At 36.9% G+C, this 18,178-nt stretch overlaps 1 protein-coding gene across 1 annotated transcript in view; it reads right to left on the bottom strand.

The window, feature by feature from the left end:
* Window positions 1–10,450: 10,450 nt before the first annotated feature.
* The window catches only part of LOC140322383 (vimentin-like), a 63,272-nt gene continuing 55,544 nt past the window's right edge, over window positions 10,451–18,178 (bottom strand). Inside the window, exons 12-15 of the mRNA XM_072398957.1 lie at window positions 17,602–17,775; window positions 16,310–16,454; window positions 11,653–11,810; window positions 10,451–10,972 (exon numbers count right to left, since the gene is read on the bottom strand). Of these exons, the coding sequence (XP_072255058.1) occupies window positions 11,661–11,810; window positions 16,310–16,454; window positions 17,602–17,775 (469 nt within the window). The 3' untranslated portion in view covers window positions 10,451–10,972; window positions 11,653–11,660. The remainder of the gene's footprint in view (window positions 10,973–11,652; window positions 11,811–16,309; window positions 16,455–17,601; window positions 17,776–18,178) is intronic.

Here is an 18,178-nt window from a genome sequence, read left to right as displayed (position 1 = left end):
TCATATAAAACATCTCCCACATCCAGCATGGATGACATTTTCAAAGAGCATTTCTCAAGTTAAATTTAAGCTATAGGGGACCAAACATGTTCATAAATTCCACTGCAGGAAAACCTATTGTATTTTAAAGGGCTGGGTGACAGTCCTGGTACAAAATAATACAATGTAAAAAAAGGTAACATTTATGGCATGGCTGTAGGATGTGTTAAAACAAAGTTTTTTTACTTACATGAAAATTTGCAGGGAAAAAAATAAGAAACTGGAGCAATAAGAAATGTGAATCTGGCAAATAAACTGAATAGAAAATGGATCAAATCACCAGCAAAAAATATATAAATAAACCCCCTACCCAGTGTCATTAGGTATAACAATAATGACGTATTATTAATTTTTATTTTCTGTTACATTCATGTGTAGATCTATGCTGTAACCTTTGGTCGCCTTAAGATATCAGTTAAAAAGCCATGTAAATAACAACAAACAAAAAAATATATTTGTTCTTAACCCTTTATTAGCCCACAGTTAACCTCTAATTAACCCTCTTTTTTTCTTCCTTCCCTTTTACCTTTATCTATATTTTTAATTTGCATAATTGTCCATTTGCAAATAACACCTTGATTTGATGATTTATTTTAGTGTCATTTCCAAACAAATTTTAAAACAAATTGTATACATAGATGTTACAATAAAAAACTAATATTGTTTAGATTAGAGAAAAAACACAGTATACATTAAAAACATAATGAATATATGATTTTTAACTTAAGTAATAATAAAGTTATGCCCAAATAAACAGGCCCAAAGTGGAAATTGTCAAAGTGCTCTGATCCATAGGAGGTATACATGAGAGCTGAAGAGGCTCATATAAACTCAATATGCAATGTGGACCAAAGCCTTTTAGAGTTTGCATACAACAAATATTGTGTAGCCTTATTCTTGTGGGAATTAGATTGTGGATCAATGTTATTGTTGAAATTAGACTGTAAAATAGTGCTCTTGTAAAAATTAGATGGAGAAACTTTGTTCTTGTCAACTCTCTTGTGACAAAATACCAAACAGGCTCCTTCTTGGTGCTTTATGAGTGTGCAAGCTTTTTCCTGTAGGAATAAGATTGAGCAACTTAACTCTTGTTGGTTCAGTCTGTTCACCTTCTTTAGGTATGTTTTTGGAATACACAAACTCTTTAGTGGTGGAGGATAATACAGGTTTCTCCTTGGTGGTGATTTGGTGTACAAACTCTTTCCTGTAAGAATTAGATTGTCAGAGCTCCTCCTTTTTGGATGCTGAAAAATCATCATCCTTACTGATATATCTTAAATTAACACAGCCCTTCGTCATGGAATAGTGTGAAGGTTTCCCCATAGTGAAATCAGAGTGTGCAATCTCTTTTCTGGAAGAATTAGTTTGTGCAACATCATTTTTGTTGTAATCAGAATCTTGAGCCCCCTTGCTGATGTTATTAGAAAGTTCAACCACCTTCGCAACAGATTCCTTCTTCATAAAATTAAAGCGTGCAGGTTCGTTCTTGATGTAATCAACGCCAATACTTTTCCTTTCAGTGTAATTAGAATACACAGGTCTATACCTTGTGTAACTATCATGCATGGCCTCCATTGTGATTTCATTATATGTTAGATGTTGCCTTTTATTAGTCTGAGAGTTTGTCAAGTTATTTTTAGGCCACTCAGATTTTTCAGAATCTTCTTTGCTATAGTTCCTCTGTATGTGCTGCTGTGATGGCTCATTTGGTCCCAGTGCCTTTATTTCTTCCCCAAGAACCAGAATAATCTTCAAAACCAACCAAATCACATTGAGTACAGTCAGCAGGAAATGGACCACCACCTCTAGAGCCTCCCAGATGGCTGCCAAAGCATAGGAAATGGTTTGAAAAATTTTGCTCAGTGCCATGAAAAAGTCCAAAATGAGTGTTTTCATGTAATTGGCACTTTGATGAAATTCCCCCCAAAGGGCTTCAAAAGTACTGGGTGGAGTAAAATATTTCATTTTGATTTTTTTGAAACTTATATGAGCCATGGAGTCCTCGGCAAAACTGATGAAGGAATAAATTGTTAATATCATTAATAAATTGTTAATAAATTGTTAAAAACGTTAAATACATTTTCCCACAATAAATATTTTTTGAGTATAGTTAAAAAAAACTTCAAATCACCCACACCAAAAGTTAGATGACTATTTTCTTTATTGTTGTAATTCTCCATCATATTTCTTTCTTCCCTGTTTCTTCCTCATAGTTTCTCCCCCTCTCTTCCTACTTCCTAGTGTGTGTGTATAAATATTTATATATTGATGTATTACTATACCGTGCTGGGTTTATGAGATTTATTTATAGTATACTGTAATAAATAACAAAACAACCTATGTTGGGCTGAGCAATAAGAAATGGAAACAGTACACGTTCTCTCTATTCAATGCAATTGATTTTTTCATTCTCATATAAAACTACAACATAAAAAGAAGGACTGAGTATTAGAAAACCTTTAGAATACTATAACAATTAGTAGTCACAGTGTGATAAAATATTACAATTATTTGAGTAATACATTTCACCTACCAGGGTGTTGATCTTCTAATGAAAGTTACAGGAGTGTGAAGAAAGTCCACAGTGCAGAGAGGGATTATCTACCAGCGCAATGTTCCAAAGATCAGATACAATCAGAAGCTTCTACAGAGTAAGGTCAATTCATATTTTAGTTTTGTGTGATTGCTGCCAAGATGATTCATCTGCTGTTTTTTTCAGTTAAGTTGGGGATGATCAGTATCGAGAGGTTTTATTTCAGCTTCCTCGGGGAGGATTTAATAAGCTTCCTTGGGAGTAGTTTCAGCATCTACTATAAATTGCTGGATGCTTTTCTAGAAGAACAGAATATAACTTGGTATTAAAGTTTTAAAGTAAAGATAACAGAGACTGTAGATCCAGGGAACATCCCATTGCCTCATGGAATCAGGAAGGATTTTTTCCCCTGTGGGAGCAAATTGTACCAGGGTTTTTTTGCCTTCCTCCGGATCAACTATCTCCATAGGGTTTTATATTTGGGATATGTTTATTTCTCTAGTAGTTTAACTTGATGAATTTATGTATTTTTTTAACCTGACTAACTATGTAACTACCGTGTTTCCCCGAAAATAAGACCTACCCCGAAAATAAGACAAGTAAAGATAACAGAGACTGTAGATCCAGGGAACATCCCATTGCCTCATGGAATCAGGAAGGATTTTTTCCCCTGTGGGAGCAAATTGTACCAGTGGTTTTTTGCCTTCCTCCGGATCAACTATCTCCATAGGTTTTTATATTTGGGATATTTTTTATTTCTCTAGTAGTTTAACTTGATGAATTTATGTATTTTTTTAACCTGACTAACTATGTAACTATGTAAGAAATTAACAAATAAAACTTTATCAATACAATTATATTATATATATATATCTTATATACATGCTACTGTACACTTACATGACATGTTTTTGTTAATAAAAGTTTTTATTAAATGTAATAAATTTAAATATTGGTGAGGTATGCCTAAGAATTAAAGCCTACAATAAAAAATACATGCAAAAAATTGTACAGCTTTTTGCATAGAAATTTGCATGGAATTAGACCGTTAGGCAGGTTAAAGAAAAATGTATACCATGTTGTAGAACAATGGTTTTTATGGGCAGTCTCAGTGACAGTTTATACTGACTTTGGCATATTTGGTTGTGGATTTTTTAGTTTCTTTTACAATTACCTTGGCGGCAGCAGCCTCATTTTCACACCTACCTTTACCTCACTAAAGCTCAGGCACCTCTCTTCTGCACATGTGGGCAGTACTAACATTGGGCGTGTCTGCTCTTCCAAGCTCTATCAGTTTCCCCCTACCTGCCAGCTAATCAGAAAAGAGCCTCTTAATCATTCCTGGATATTTATCTAGCTCAGACATGGCACTCAGTGTTCGTGCAACGTATCTCTACTACTGCCAAGCCCCTCGTTCTACTGAGCTAGTTCCTGTACACCTGTTGCTTAATTCAGTGTTTCCTCTGTTCAGCTGCTGTGTTGACCCCTTGATAATCAAAAGGAAATAAGAGAAGAAAGCTGTTTTTTTGGCAAAGTGTACTTATTTTGAAATATTTTGTCATGTGTATAAAAATAAATAAAATATACATAAATCAAATAAGGTCTTTACCCATTATGGTCATGGGTTTAATTAGACCAATTCACTATGCGGGTTTAATCAGACCAATTCCCTGGCTCACAAATAGCAAAGGTGATAGACACAATGAAAGTCTCTTGCCCCAACGCGTTTCGCCAACGGGCTTTTGCAGGGGATATGCAGAGATTGTTATGAGAGCGCTGTACATAAAGATGATAAGTTGTTGATATATTGGTATCAAAACATTGTTGCATTCATAAAAATAAAATACATATATCCATATTCACAAGGTATCCATAAACGTTGTGGCTAACAAAGCAATAACAGTAATAATTTATCTATTTTTCAGGTTATTGTGGAGTATGTATACTAAATTGATCAAATTAAATTAAATCAACTGTAATTTTTATATCACATTGCACTATGGTAAATAAATAGGATAAAGGTGTTACTTACTATTTGTTGTTTGAATCAGAGTTTGTACCAGGGAAGGACCACAAATAAATTCAAACCATCCTAAAAAGGATGGGTAAGGAGGTTGATTAAATGGGCAATGGTGTCAAATGTTGGTGAAGTTAAGGATATACTAATAAATATTGATATGTTTGGTTGAACTATATAGTAACGATTGGGTGCCCAATGCCATAGGGCGGATGGGGGTACTTTGCCCCATCTGCCACCTGGCTCTTTGTCCTCCGTTTGATCCGTAGTTTGCAACTGCCTATCATTGAGCCCCCCCACCTTTGAATAACATAACTTACTGGACATATACATAATTTTCCTCTTACATACCCATTTATACATACTATCTATATACGTTCCAACAAATACCTCACCAAAGTATTTTCTATAAGTATAATCGTTACTATATAGTGAATATATAAGTGCACTTCTTCATGTGTTTGCTGTAATGCTGTAATGACAACTGATATGATATCTACTGATATGGAATAACAACATCCGCAATATGAACTGTAGAAATCGTTTATGTTACATATAAACAATGATCATACGCAATAACACAGAACATTTTCTATGTACAAGGTTAGCTGTCCATGGCTTGTCATTTGCACCACCATGAATCAACAAGCACTGTACACACATCAATGTTTTATTCTATGGAGAGGGGGGAGAACGAGTGATTGGCACCCCGCTGTGCTGTCGTTCCTGGACTTGTATAGTGGTCATTCACCATGGATCATTCATGGAACTGTCATTCATAGCTTTGTCGGCAATGGTTTTCACTGTAATGCTGGGATATGCACTCCATTGTTCTCCCTATTATGGATGTCATTTGGTCACAAATGATGGACGTCCTACTGGCTCAGTTTAGGAAAGAGGAAATATCTGAAATACAGTGTTAAGCATCTGACCTATGAAGGAGATATTCTGTCTACCACTTTATCATATATTTTTCTGTCTACCACTTTGTCCTTATAAACTGTTTAATCCACCTATCAAATTGATTGCTGATTAGGTTTAGTTGTGGTTTAAAGTCCAACTAGACGACTTTCGATTTCCTAAACCACCACCCGTCATACAATACATTTATTTCATTCTTTTTTCCTTTAGACTTTATAAGACTTTTCCTTTCTGCATGCACTTGTTTCACCGTCAGCTGCACATTATTAATTTGGATTGGCTTCCTAATATTATCAATGGGCCATGCCTAGGCAGTATGTGCCGGCACAGCCTGCAACAGGGGATCTGAAACCTTTTACAAATGCACAAAGGAGGAAACAGGAGACAGCGCGAGAATACTGACACTGATCATAATGGGAAATGTCTAAACAAGACAAGATCATTAGGGATCATTTTAATGAACACTGAAGATAAAAAATGTGATAAAAAAAATAGTGATAAATAAAATAGTGATAAAGCCATGAAGGTAATTCATATTGATGACAAAGCTCTGTCCCTGATTTCCATTAGTGTTCCTCTGCTGTCACTCTGTCACTTGCTCTCACGAAGGTGACACACATTAAGCAGACATGGCCCACTGCCACCACCACTGAGATATGACATACCACCATACCCTAATGCCATTCAGTGAGATCTCAAATTTTCATCTAAAGTAAAAGATAAATGTACTTTGAAAACAAATACAATTATCTTGTTTCTCAACTTCCCCCTGACCCGAAGTAACCATACATACCAAGATCCCACCCGTAGCCAAGTCTAGTAGTCTGGTATGGGGTTTTTTAACCTGGTACCCACCAAAAGACAATCACCATTGTTACTACAAATATGTGGAGTGCTAAAAAGGACCTACATTTGTTCCAGCATCTGACTGCAATGACTTTAGGAGTGGGAAATATAAAGTTGACTTATATAGCAGCAAGGAACAGAAGGATGAACCAATCAGGTTGGATACAGCAAGTAATTGTCAACATCAGTGATTCTAGTCTGAATAAGAAAAACGAGAATCTCCACTGTGTGTGTAATATATTTCAGCTTGCCGCTCCTTAGATGTAAATGTTAAAGTTTGTATATATACTTTGGAGTTTCTGTTATATTAGGAGTTGTTCGTAAAATATGTCTATACCCAAGGACCAAAGTGTAAGATATTACAGATTACCAGTGGATGTATTTGTTTCCATTTTTTGTAATAAAAGCATTCCAGTAAGTACAGAAAACACATATTACTCTTGCCACAAGTGCAATGTCATTGTCACACACAATCTACCTTCTTCCGGTAGAAATATATCATTATCAATATTGTACATTATAAAAATAGTGAAAATAACCAAAAACAGGGAAGGGATTATTTCCCACCTCCCTAAATATTTCCCACGTCCCTAAACACATGTGTAACTAACTGAATAGTGTTAAAATTTACTCCTTGTGAGAAAAAAAATCGTTTTTTATTCCAGTGACAATGTGTATATAACCATATATAACCACAAAGCCCTCATCTTCTCATTGACTACAATCCAAGGCATTTTATTCTTAACTTGTTGTATGTTAGGGATTTTAGACCACCATGCCCCCAGTATACAAGTATGTTAATAGTTTAAATTTATTCATACTACAGACCGATGGTTTCCGGCATAAAAAGTGCTTCAGCTGGTTGTTTAGGGAAAGAACAACCTATTATAGTGTAAGCAATTTGGTATACTCTTGTCCAGAACTCCTTGATTTTGGGACATTCCCACCAAATATGGAAGAAAGTTCCTGTTATAATTTATATTAGTATTATAATTTGTTTCCATTACTGAGGCGTTAATACTACAGTATACTATTGTATGCCAAATTTGATCCCAGTCCTCCTGCTCAATCTTTTCACCCATATCGGCTTCCCATTTGGGTATATATGATGGTTCCGTCCGATACCCGATATCTATGTCTCTATGTGATTGCAGCACCCCCTCCCAGAGCCACTTCCATCCGAATTAAGGTAGTGGTGGATCTTTATGTTTGTATGTTTTCCTTGAATATTTGTGATATACCGTATATCATTTATCTGTTATCATTATAGTGAATTTGAATTTTTTAGGTGTTGTGTGCATTTTGTTTCAGTACTTACCTACTTTCTGCATATTATTGTTTCCCAATAAAGCGGATTCACATCTGCGAAATGCATTGAAACATTCATGATTGACATCCAACATTCATTGTATGCCCCTGTATTACTGTTATATATGTGATATTTGTATTTGTTCTTCTATTCTGTTTGGCTAAAACTGTACAAATGAATGTGGATATTTGGAGGTATTTTTTATATTTGTTATTATCATGCTCATGATCTAAACAAACATGCTTTTAATTTTATAATTATTGTCGGCTGCCTTTAAAGTCCCAATGGGGTTTTGGTTTTGCTGAATTTCTAAATTTAATGGAGTTATATAAAGCAGACCACCCTGGATGACAACCGTCACTCTGTCCATAGATCCAGTGGAGAAGTGAATGTATCCTCCTGTGCATTCTCAGGGTAAAAGGTGAAAGCCAGAGAAAAAAGTGCAGCCTCTTCATATGGGGGATGGGAGTAATAAATGAAGAATATACCCTTTAAGGGGAGGTCCCAAATGTATTTTAAATTTATTAATTGTATCAATATGTGCGTTGATCCGGTAAATGTTCCAAAAGCTCATCCACAAAGAGAAGAATGTAACTGTTGACCATTAGACACTTTTATATGAAATACTTTATAATAATGTTGCCATATTTCAAAAGAAAGGGAGGAGAACTTTTATCACCAAGTATATTGAAAACAGACAGCGCCCTGCCACACCCCCAATAACATGAACCATTGGGAATTCATACGCAAATAATATGATTCTTTTACTCAGAGCTGTCAGAACCAGCATGAACACTTTGAATCATGAAAATGATTTTATAACTCCAAAATATCATCTATTCTGAAAAGGATCCACATATTTATAGGGATAATTCTGATCATTTATAGACTTACATTCTATTGCTCATCAAATATAAACCCCTTTCTAGCACTCTTAAACTCATCGTGCATGTTTTTTTCTTTACTTTTTAAAGTTTGATATACTTACCTAAGCCTGTTATTTGGGTAGCTTGCTGGCCCCATTTCTAGGTGATGGGAATTGCTAATAAAGTGGTATAAATGTGTCAGTGCCAGCTGTGGCATTAGGCAGTTAGGTTCATGGTTAACGATTATTTAGGGGAGGTGGGAGCCACACAGGGCTGTGTTATGTGAAAGAGGTATGTAAATCTCAAAACCTTATTGAAATATTCAAATTTTGATAGACAAGAAGAATGTCTGTAATTGTCTCAGCAAATATTTTGCATCTGTACAGCTGTCCCCTGATGTCATTTAGGAATCTGTCCTACTGGATCATTTAAAATCCAAGAGGAATGGTTGCTGTTGGGTCCTAATAGGGAAGGAAGGACACCTCCACCTCCCCACAACAAAACATTGTTGTTATACAGTTTAAATAAATTATCATTGATGGTGGTTTCCAGGTACAATTACTGCACGTCTATGCAAAGTTTAGGGCTCACTATGCTTCGTCAGGCTCCCAGCTATTTAAGTCACATGCATCACCACCTGACGGGACAGGACAGGTAAGAGTATTTCATTGAAAGCAGCCTCACCTAGCTGTTATTGTCTTTCATTGCCTCGGAACAGTTCCAAGTGGTAATTCTAAGTCATTTAAAAAATAGTTGGAAATATATATTTTTGGTTTATAGTCACTAGAAACTTTTTTTTTAACAAATTTTAGGAATATTTTGGAAAGATTTACCTCTAATTGTGGGTGGGGTGTTCTTGCTGCAACACTGAAAACTCTCTCTGTGGTGGACAAAAAATCACCTAAAAATCATTACTCATGCAATTTTGGACAAATGTTTTGTGGCTTGGTCCAGTAATCCATAGCATCAAGATTTAAGTGATTAGACACTTTGGGACATGCTAAAAAAGATGTTACCACTTGTCCTTTTTGATCTTATGTCATCGTGTTCCCCCCATACTTCTGCCAGCCTAATTGAAAATAGCTGCCCTTCATGTTGAATGGTCAGTATTAGTAGGCTGTGCTTCTGGTGCTGAATCGGGAAAGTGGGAAAAAAAATGGTACCAATGATGTCATCCAGGAGATAATGAACAAAGCAATGGGGAACAGATAGATGTCTGCTGACAAGATGCAACACTGGTAGTCATCTCTCTAATATCAACAATTTGCTTGTCACTGCAACAACAAGCCAGCATACAACTTTCCATGCATGCCAATATGGACTGAGAATCTTCTACCTCTGCCTTTCACTGTTGGCCATGCACCACTTCCTTATCCTCGGCATGTCTGATGTATGGTAGACTGGCTCCGTCTCTGTGCTGTGGTCCATCAGATAGTGAATTACTGCTTTTCTTTGCTCGCACAGGCAGACTATATTACAATGGTGAATTGCAGCAAGTGACTCTAGATCTAGATGTGTTCTTGCAGATGATTTATTAAAATAGGCATTCTGTCTCTGCAAGGACGCAAGTGCATTTTTTGCAGTGTAGGATCTGCTAAAGAGGTTGAAGACCTTTGTGGCCATGGTCAACACATCCTGCAAGTCAGAGTGGCACTTCAAAAATGTCTTCACCACCAGTTTCAGCACATGAGATAGTCCATTTAAACTGACCATACAGTGTTCCCAATGCACTAAAATTCCAAGCAGTGTTCATCCCTCCTCATAATTTAAGTCAGCGGTTGCCAACCAGTGGTCTGTGGTGGTCCGCAAGAAAATGTTGGTGATCCACAGCAAAATTTGAACATTATTTGCAATTTTTATATTTTATTATTAGTAAAACAAAAATAATATTCTAATAAATTCTTATATTGTGCATGACAATGTTTATATTGCACTAAATTCACAAACTGTACTAGAGATAGAAAAACAGAGGAGGCGCAGCGTGACGTCAGGGTAGCCTAAAGGTGTATGAGGCAACCATTGCTGAGCCTATGCTTCAGTATTGTTTCCACCATTACAACAGTCACCCCGCTCTGCAAATAACGATTCTCATCCCATTGTTTTATTTCGTTTGTTTTTTTCTCAGGTGCTCTTTTAGGTGAATATGACCTTAACCGTGTATTTTCTTTACCTGTTATTTGAAGGGTTCCCCTGTGTTAAAAAAGTCAATAAACATGGTACTGGACTGTGAATATAACATTAGATTCGTTTTTTTAGAAAATACATTAAAAATAAACAGACACTCAGTCATTCCATATTTATTAGTAGCTGGATAAGATTGTTGGAGCCAGTGACACCTGACTGGCCAGCCGGATGTTGTAGGAGGAGTTTGCGAAGAACTTGTGCAGTGCGGAACCGGAAGGTGCAGAATATCCCAAATACAGGACGCCCCGGGAGTTTGGCTAGAAATAAAGAACACATAAATGTATCAGTATTAGGTTTGGCACTGCTGGCTAGTTATGGAGATTCTTTGCTGCTAGTATAATGAAAGAAATGCAAGACACATCCTAACCCAAAGGATCACCAAGTGCTACAGATCAAATGATGGCATATTTATTAAAGAAGTTTTACATCTTGATGTATTTTTGAATGTCTCTAAACATATTTTTGTTGTGATTAAAGTAGGGAGGACTCTAAAAGGTTTCATATTTATTGGGAAACCACTAAACTGTATCTATTCCTCTGAAGCAGTTTTTCTTATAAAATAATCCCCAGTTCTTTCCACTCTCAATTCATTAATAAACCCACCTTGCTATGATCCAGCAAGATATCACATACCAGATCATATGGCTTGTAAAAATTCTCCCAGCTGGGTCTGTACTAGATAATACTCAGAACCTCTATAGAAAAGAATGAAAAATAAGAGCACTTGTGTGCAATCTGTTTACTGATATCCTGCTGGATTAGGGGCAGGTAAGTAAGGAATTAGGATGGGGAGCGGGAGGCGGGGTGGCTATCATATAAGTGTATATCTGATCCAAAGGTTTTCTAATGTACAGATGAATAGGCTAGTACTTATTTATTACATACTTGCCTGAAATTCCTTAATTTATGAAAACTGTAAAATTAGGGTATTCCACACCTGTCCAATCACCAGGAGGTAGGAGATGGAGGCTTGGGCATCGGAGGTTGGAAATCAAGATTTTGCACTGACTGCAGTATCTGTAACCCTGCTTGGTGCTGAGCAGAGGGTGGGGCAAAACTTCCCGGGAGGAGGAGTCTAAGTGTTCCTTTTCCTGCCTGCCATATAAACAGATACCTATTAGGACGCCATTATCACGCACGTTAAACTTAAAGCTCAAAAGTCAACTAAGTATCTGTATGTGACCCGACAGGTTCACTTTCAAATATCTAGTTGTACCTTGAACAGAGCAGTGAATTGAATATCACCCTGACTTATTTCCATGTCAACACAGATATGCAAAGAACATCAGGAAAAAAAAATAGAAGAGCAATATTGTCTATGGCGTCTATTTATAAAGCAGTGAATCTGACATTTGCTGAAACAGTTCATCGTAGGGAATCAAGATATACTTGGACAAGAGAGAAGAAGAAGAGTCTCCACCATGGAATGTTTCAGTGACTTCACTGCTTTATAAAAAAAAAACCATGTAAACCCTAGCAATGTACTTATTGTTTGGTACATTTTGCCCATTAAGGTATTTTGTTAGAAATAATTAATACATTTAAAGACCATTTTTATTTTGCCAGAAATATTGTGGAGAAGTTTTCATGAATATTGGGCTAATGTTTCATGCACCATGCAGCAAAAAAATTGGTTTTGCTCTAAATTGAACATACTATTGTCTTTAAAAATAAATCAAAATTGCTGTAGGTGTAGGAGAATCAGACCCCAAGAAAACAATATTTCACAAAAACATATAGTAAAAGGAGGGGATTTTAAAACTAGAGGGGTTTATTTTGCCTCAGATATTAACATTGCAACGCCTAACGGTCTGCATTGGTTGTTTTTTTAAAAATCAATTAAAGAGGAGTGCAGGATATTTTTGTTAAAAAAATTCGTTTTCTTAGATTGTGTGCACTTTCTCTCTTCTATTTGTTCACCTCAAAAAGCTTTATGAATGAAAAGGTGTTAATAAATGTTTAAAGAAGCAGTTTAATGGGAAGAAAAATCTGATTAAATCTCCCTGGCAGAGTTTATAATTACACAATACATTTTTTCTATTGGGGACATTGGGGACAAGCTGTCATGATTTTTTTTTTTGGCAAATCCATGTTCAGGGCAATTACCTTAAAATGTTGTCTGACATGGAGTGCAATGAATTCCACTAAATGTTTGTATCTAATAAAATTGAATACATTTGCACACATTCACTGCAACTCCATAGATACAATGCAGAATACAAGCTTTGTAACACTGGGACAGAATATGCGTTATTTGCAAGACCACCAGATAAAAGGTCTAAAAAAAAGAATGCACTAATCAACATATCTAAAAATTGGTAATATGATGTTATTTTACAATTTATTGTAGCTTATTTTTGATATTGTGGTACATGTGTACATTGTAAGCACTTGTCCTTTGGTGAGCAACCATTCCAGGCAATTAATTTGTACTCATATATATGTGTTATTCTATATATATATTTATATATCCGGCATGACAATAGTCTTTTCTCGTGGAGCTTCTTGCATAACTTTGGCATCACAATTATGGCGTAATTCCTTCCCTGAACACTAGATGTCAGTGGTGGCCTTTAAAAATAAATCATTCTTTTCGTAATGAACAGAATAATTGGGAAAGTTTTTAGTTCAAGTAATACCCTTGTAGGCAGAGTATTGTAACCATTTATTTTAGCATCGTTCTGGCACTCCTGCTTTCTTGACACACATTCTACAACTCCAGGAGGGAATCTTGCAGACAGTCTTTTTAGAATCTAATAATTTAGAGTCTATTAGAAAGAAGGTATATGCGGATCCCTTGCTATTGAAGAAAACCAAAGTTTTCCAAGGAATCTCTACTGGTACTTTATTTCTTAAAAATAATGCACAAATAAAAGTCTGTCACCAACTGAAACAGACTGTTGCCATCCTAAATTGCAAGTATATGAACAGAAAGATCAGGTATTTTACATTCTTGCTTGCTGTCTTTTTTTCCTTTCAATAAAGATTTTTTAATAACTATTTAGAAAAAAAATGTTTTTTTAACAGAACCCCTCTCCTCCATCATAGCCCTATTCTCTTTAAATAATGTTTAAATATTCTTTGTGCTTACCCAGCACCCCTTTCCCCCATTACCTTCTTGGGATAACCTTTTATATAGCTGCCAATGAAGTGAACACTATGAAGTATTACTTAAGTAACAGCTCTAAATTGCTGGAGCTGCAGACATCACATCCAAGACAGTAGCATATACGAGGGGTGCTGAGAAGTTCCTGGCTTTGCCCCCTTCCAGATGAAATAGAAAAATGAGTATGGGGGCATATGACAGCCTAATATCTTAATATGTAACTGTGCAAATATCAGGTCTTTGCAATTCTTAAAACTCTTTTTTCTTTTAGTAAGAAGCTGTGATGGCAGAGGCACAAGTAAGTTTCACGTCATCGGAGTTACGGGCTGTCATGAAGTTTTTGTTTCTCCAGGGAAAGTCAGCAAAGGACATTCACACTGAGATATCACAAACTCTGGGGGAGAAGTATCCTTCCTACAGCACTGTCAAAACCTGGATATCTCGTTTCAAGACTGGGCATTTCACCGTTGAAGATGAGCCCCGCAGTGGGCGCCCCCCAACCTCAACTGACCCGGCAACCTGCAATGCTGTCCATGAGCTGATTATTGAGGACTGGCGAATATCTGCAAAAAATATAGCCCAGATACTTGACATCTCACGGGAGCGTGTTGGGTTGGTTATCACCACTATCCTAGACATGCACAAGCTTTCAGCAAGTGGGTGCCGAAATGTTTGAACAGTGATCAGAAGAACGGGTTGAAGCATCCAAAGCCGTTTTGGCCCATTTTGAAGCTGCACAGGACTTTTTGGCTAGGTTAGTGACTGAGGATGAAACCTGGCTCCACATCTATGATCCTGAAACCAAGGAAGAGTCAAAGGAATGGCGCCACAGCGGGTCCCAACAGCCGAAGAAGTTCAGGAACCCAGAAATCCACCAAAAAAGTAATGGCGTCTGTTTTCTGGGACAAAGATGGTATGCTGTTGGTGGACTACCTACCTCAGGGCTCTAGTATCACCGGACAGTATTATGCTAAACTTCTAGACCAGCTGAAGGAGGCATTTAAGATGAAGTTGACCAAAGGGATCCTTTTTTTCAGTACAATTGACCTGCGCACACGTCCAACATTGTGGCTGCCAAATTGAACACCCTGGGTTCCCAATTGGTCCACCATCCCCCCTACTCACCTGACCTGGCCCCTTCGGACTATTATCTGTTCCAGAATTTGAAGAAACGCCTGAAGGGGCAACGTTTTGAGGACATTTCTGACGTCAAAGATGTTACGGAGAGCTGGTTTGCGGCCCAACCAAAGGACTTTTATTTGAACGGTCTAGAAAAGCTGCAACTACGCTGTACCAATGTTGAATAAATGTGTTATTTCATAACTCTGGCTCTCTTCTTCCTGGGCAAAGCCAGGAACTTCTCAGCACCACCTCGTACCAGCGATCTCAGTGCTTTTGGATGTCTTAAAATTGTGGAATGATTACAATTACTATGCATACTATGCATACTATATGAAAAATGCAGTCATGGAACAATTTTTGTTGAAATAAATGGTCTGAGAGGGTCTCTTTAGACAAAATAGAGAGATTTTTAAATTATACGTACCAGTCCTGCAAACAATTACTTTGACCTTTCCTTTTTCGCAAAGCTACATTTAGCATGTTCGATGCCTCCAGGCACCTTTGTTTGTTGTGGCTCCACCCACTGACCGCTATCTTACTAATCTGTCCGTGCAGAACCGGTATGGTATAATGGCCAGTGGGTCAAACTAGTGCAAAAAGTGGAGGCCATCCACTTTCCCACAAAGAAATTAGGAAAGTTTGACATTGAAAGTTGTCAATAATCCTCCCTGACAGAAGAGGCACATGTTCCTTTTGTTTCTAAAGTGGATCCTCCAGGGTGGAGAGTATGTGGGAGATGGGGGTCTGCTTAAAAGAAGCAACAAGTAGAGGTTTCTGCTCCTCATTACTGGTTATTCTCACATTCCTGGGGGAACATGGATTGTCTACCAGGTCTTCCCAGGTTTTGTTACATTCTGGTAGGAGAAAATGAAAATGACAACAATAAGGAATTCAGAGTGGAATTTCAAAGGGAAAGCCCCCGAGGAAACAACTAACAATGTTTTTTTATATTTAGAACCAGTTCCTGAATTCTGTCTTTATGTTTACCGAGGAAATACAGAAATGTGCAATATGTTTAGGGATCCATCTTTGTGGATGGTCCTTTTTATTTTAATGGGCCCTGTGGAAGGGACACCAGAAAGTAAGGCAATGGAGTGTTGGTAAGGACATTGACTGAACAAATGGAATCCATGGGAGAGCAGAAGTTAGCATGACCCCTTGTGACTTTTACCAGAGTTTCTACAGACAGGTTAATCCTATGAAATTGTGCAACTCATTCACTAAGGAAAGTTAAGGGTGGTTGTCAACCATAAGGATCTCTTTTATACTCCTCATGTAGTAAGAAGTGAGCTAATTCATATCCAGAATCAGCATTACAGTATCGCAGAGTATTCTTACCTGAGCAGGGATCTGTTTTAGCTGTTTATAACCTCGTCTGACGACACTGACTGTTGCCATCACTTCCCAGTGGCACAAACCGGCTGGGGGTGAAATCTGGGTGAGTCGGGGAGGCAGTACTTTGTGTCCATGGGCTGGATGTTACCTGGAGGACAGCAGAGGAAATCTTCTCTCTAAGGATAACAAGAAAAAGTAAGGATAAAATAAAAGTAAGACCAATATATGAAGGGGTGCTGAGAAGTTCCTGGCTTTGCCCAGAAAGAAGAGAGCCAGAGTCATGAAATAACACATTTATTCAATATTTACATTCAGGTATTTGTAATGCTTGCACATTATTTATTATTTTTATTAATATTATTTATAAAAAAGAATGTATTATTGAATAGCTGCAGTAATGTGTGTCCCTTTTATCTGCCAGCTAAGTCCAGCTTCAAATTCTGACATAGGTGTACAAACAATGTATATTTAGTGCTCAGTACACTTTTAAACCTCACAGAAAATTAGTTTCTGACTTTCTTTATTATATTTCTTTTTCAGTTTCACAATAAATAAACTAATGAAACAATTAAAAGTATAAAAAAACATAAGTTTTTGTTGTCTTCCAAATGTCTGGATTGGACATGCATTGCAGCGTGTGAACATCACTAAGCTTGGGCTATACAATTCTAAATATTTTAACAGGAATAACAAAAACCTAAGTTTGATGCTGATTTTGTGTTTGTTGGTGGATAGTTGAGTCATAATTGAAGAATATTCTCTTACCCCATTCTGGAAGAGATTGCATACTGAATCAATAGAAAAAGACAAATTGTTAAGCATTATTTTTGGGTTTTTTTTCAATGGCCACCAAAAGCTAATATGATGCAAATGATCACAGATTTAAACAGAATTACAAGACAGAGGCAGGTTCATAAAGGTGCGTAGGTATAACTATACAGTTTCCCTTACTTCCCCCTTACTTACCTCTTCTGTTCCATTCATGTAGGTTGGGGCTGTGGTGTGCAGGTGGTGGAGATATTGCAGTCTAATACACTTAAAATAGAAATTCTAAAAGGAATCTGTGAGCTACTGATGTCATCTAAAAAACACTGCAACTCAGTTTATCCTAATAAAAGTTCTTTTATCTACATCTTTTAATCTACATACGCCAGAATCACTGGGAGTATACTGCCTGACATCTGTGCTGTGTACCATCCTCTGCATATTGTATTACCACTTTCAAAGCAAATATGAATCAGAAGCTTGTAAGGAATTTTCTCTACTGACCTAAGACATACATATACAGTATATTTATTCATGATGGATGATACATGCATTCACCTTTTTAGTAAGGATGGCACTTTTTCTAGCCTGCTATGGTGGGCTGGCAGGAATTCAGGTGACTGTGTATCTCTTTCTGTGATTGGTTCTCCATCCTGTTTCTGCTGCTCAGGGGTGTGTACCGGTGAAACAGCTTCTGGTGCAACCAGTTTCTTCTCCTGTGATTTTCTTATTCTGTTTTATAGAGAAGTGAACCATGCCAGGGCCTAGAAAGAAAAAAAAGGAAATAACAAAGTTAATCTAGGTGTCAATGTTTTGGAGAACACCTCTACTATGTTTTCCAAATTTGGGAAACTTCTATGGCAGCAGGGTATGAATGCTTCAGATACCAGCTGCCCTGACAAATTTTCTTTATCAAAAAAATTGTTTTACTTCTGTTCAGTAGGTTTTAATAAAATTATTATTATTATCCAGTATTTATATAGCTCCAGCATATTACACAGCTCTTTACAAAGTCCATTGCCATATCAATAACTGTCCCTCAAAAAGGCTCACAATCTAATATAGGCATGGCAGCAAATGAGAGAAATTATTAGAACAAGAAATTAAATCATACCTTCTATTTAGCTGGCACTTG

Source organism: Pyxicephalus adspersus, chromosome 2 (genome assembly GCF_032062135.1).
Source record: "Pyxicephalus adspersus chromosome 2, UCB_Pads_2.0, whole genome shotgun sequence".
Lineage (NCBI taxonomy): Eukaryota > Metazoa > Chordata > Amphibia > Anura > Pyxicephalidae > Pyxicephalus > Pyxicephalus adspersus.
Note: the sequence above shows the minus strand (reverse complement) of the source record. Positions and strands in the feature narration are given on the sequence as shown.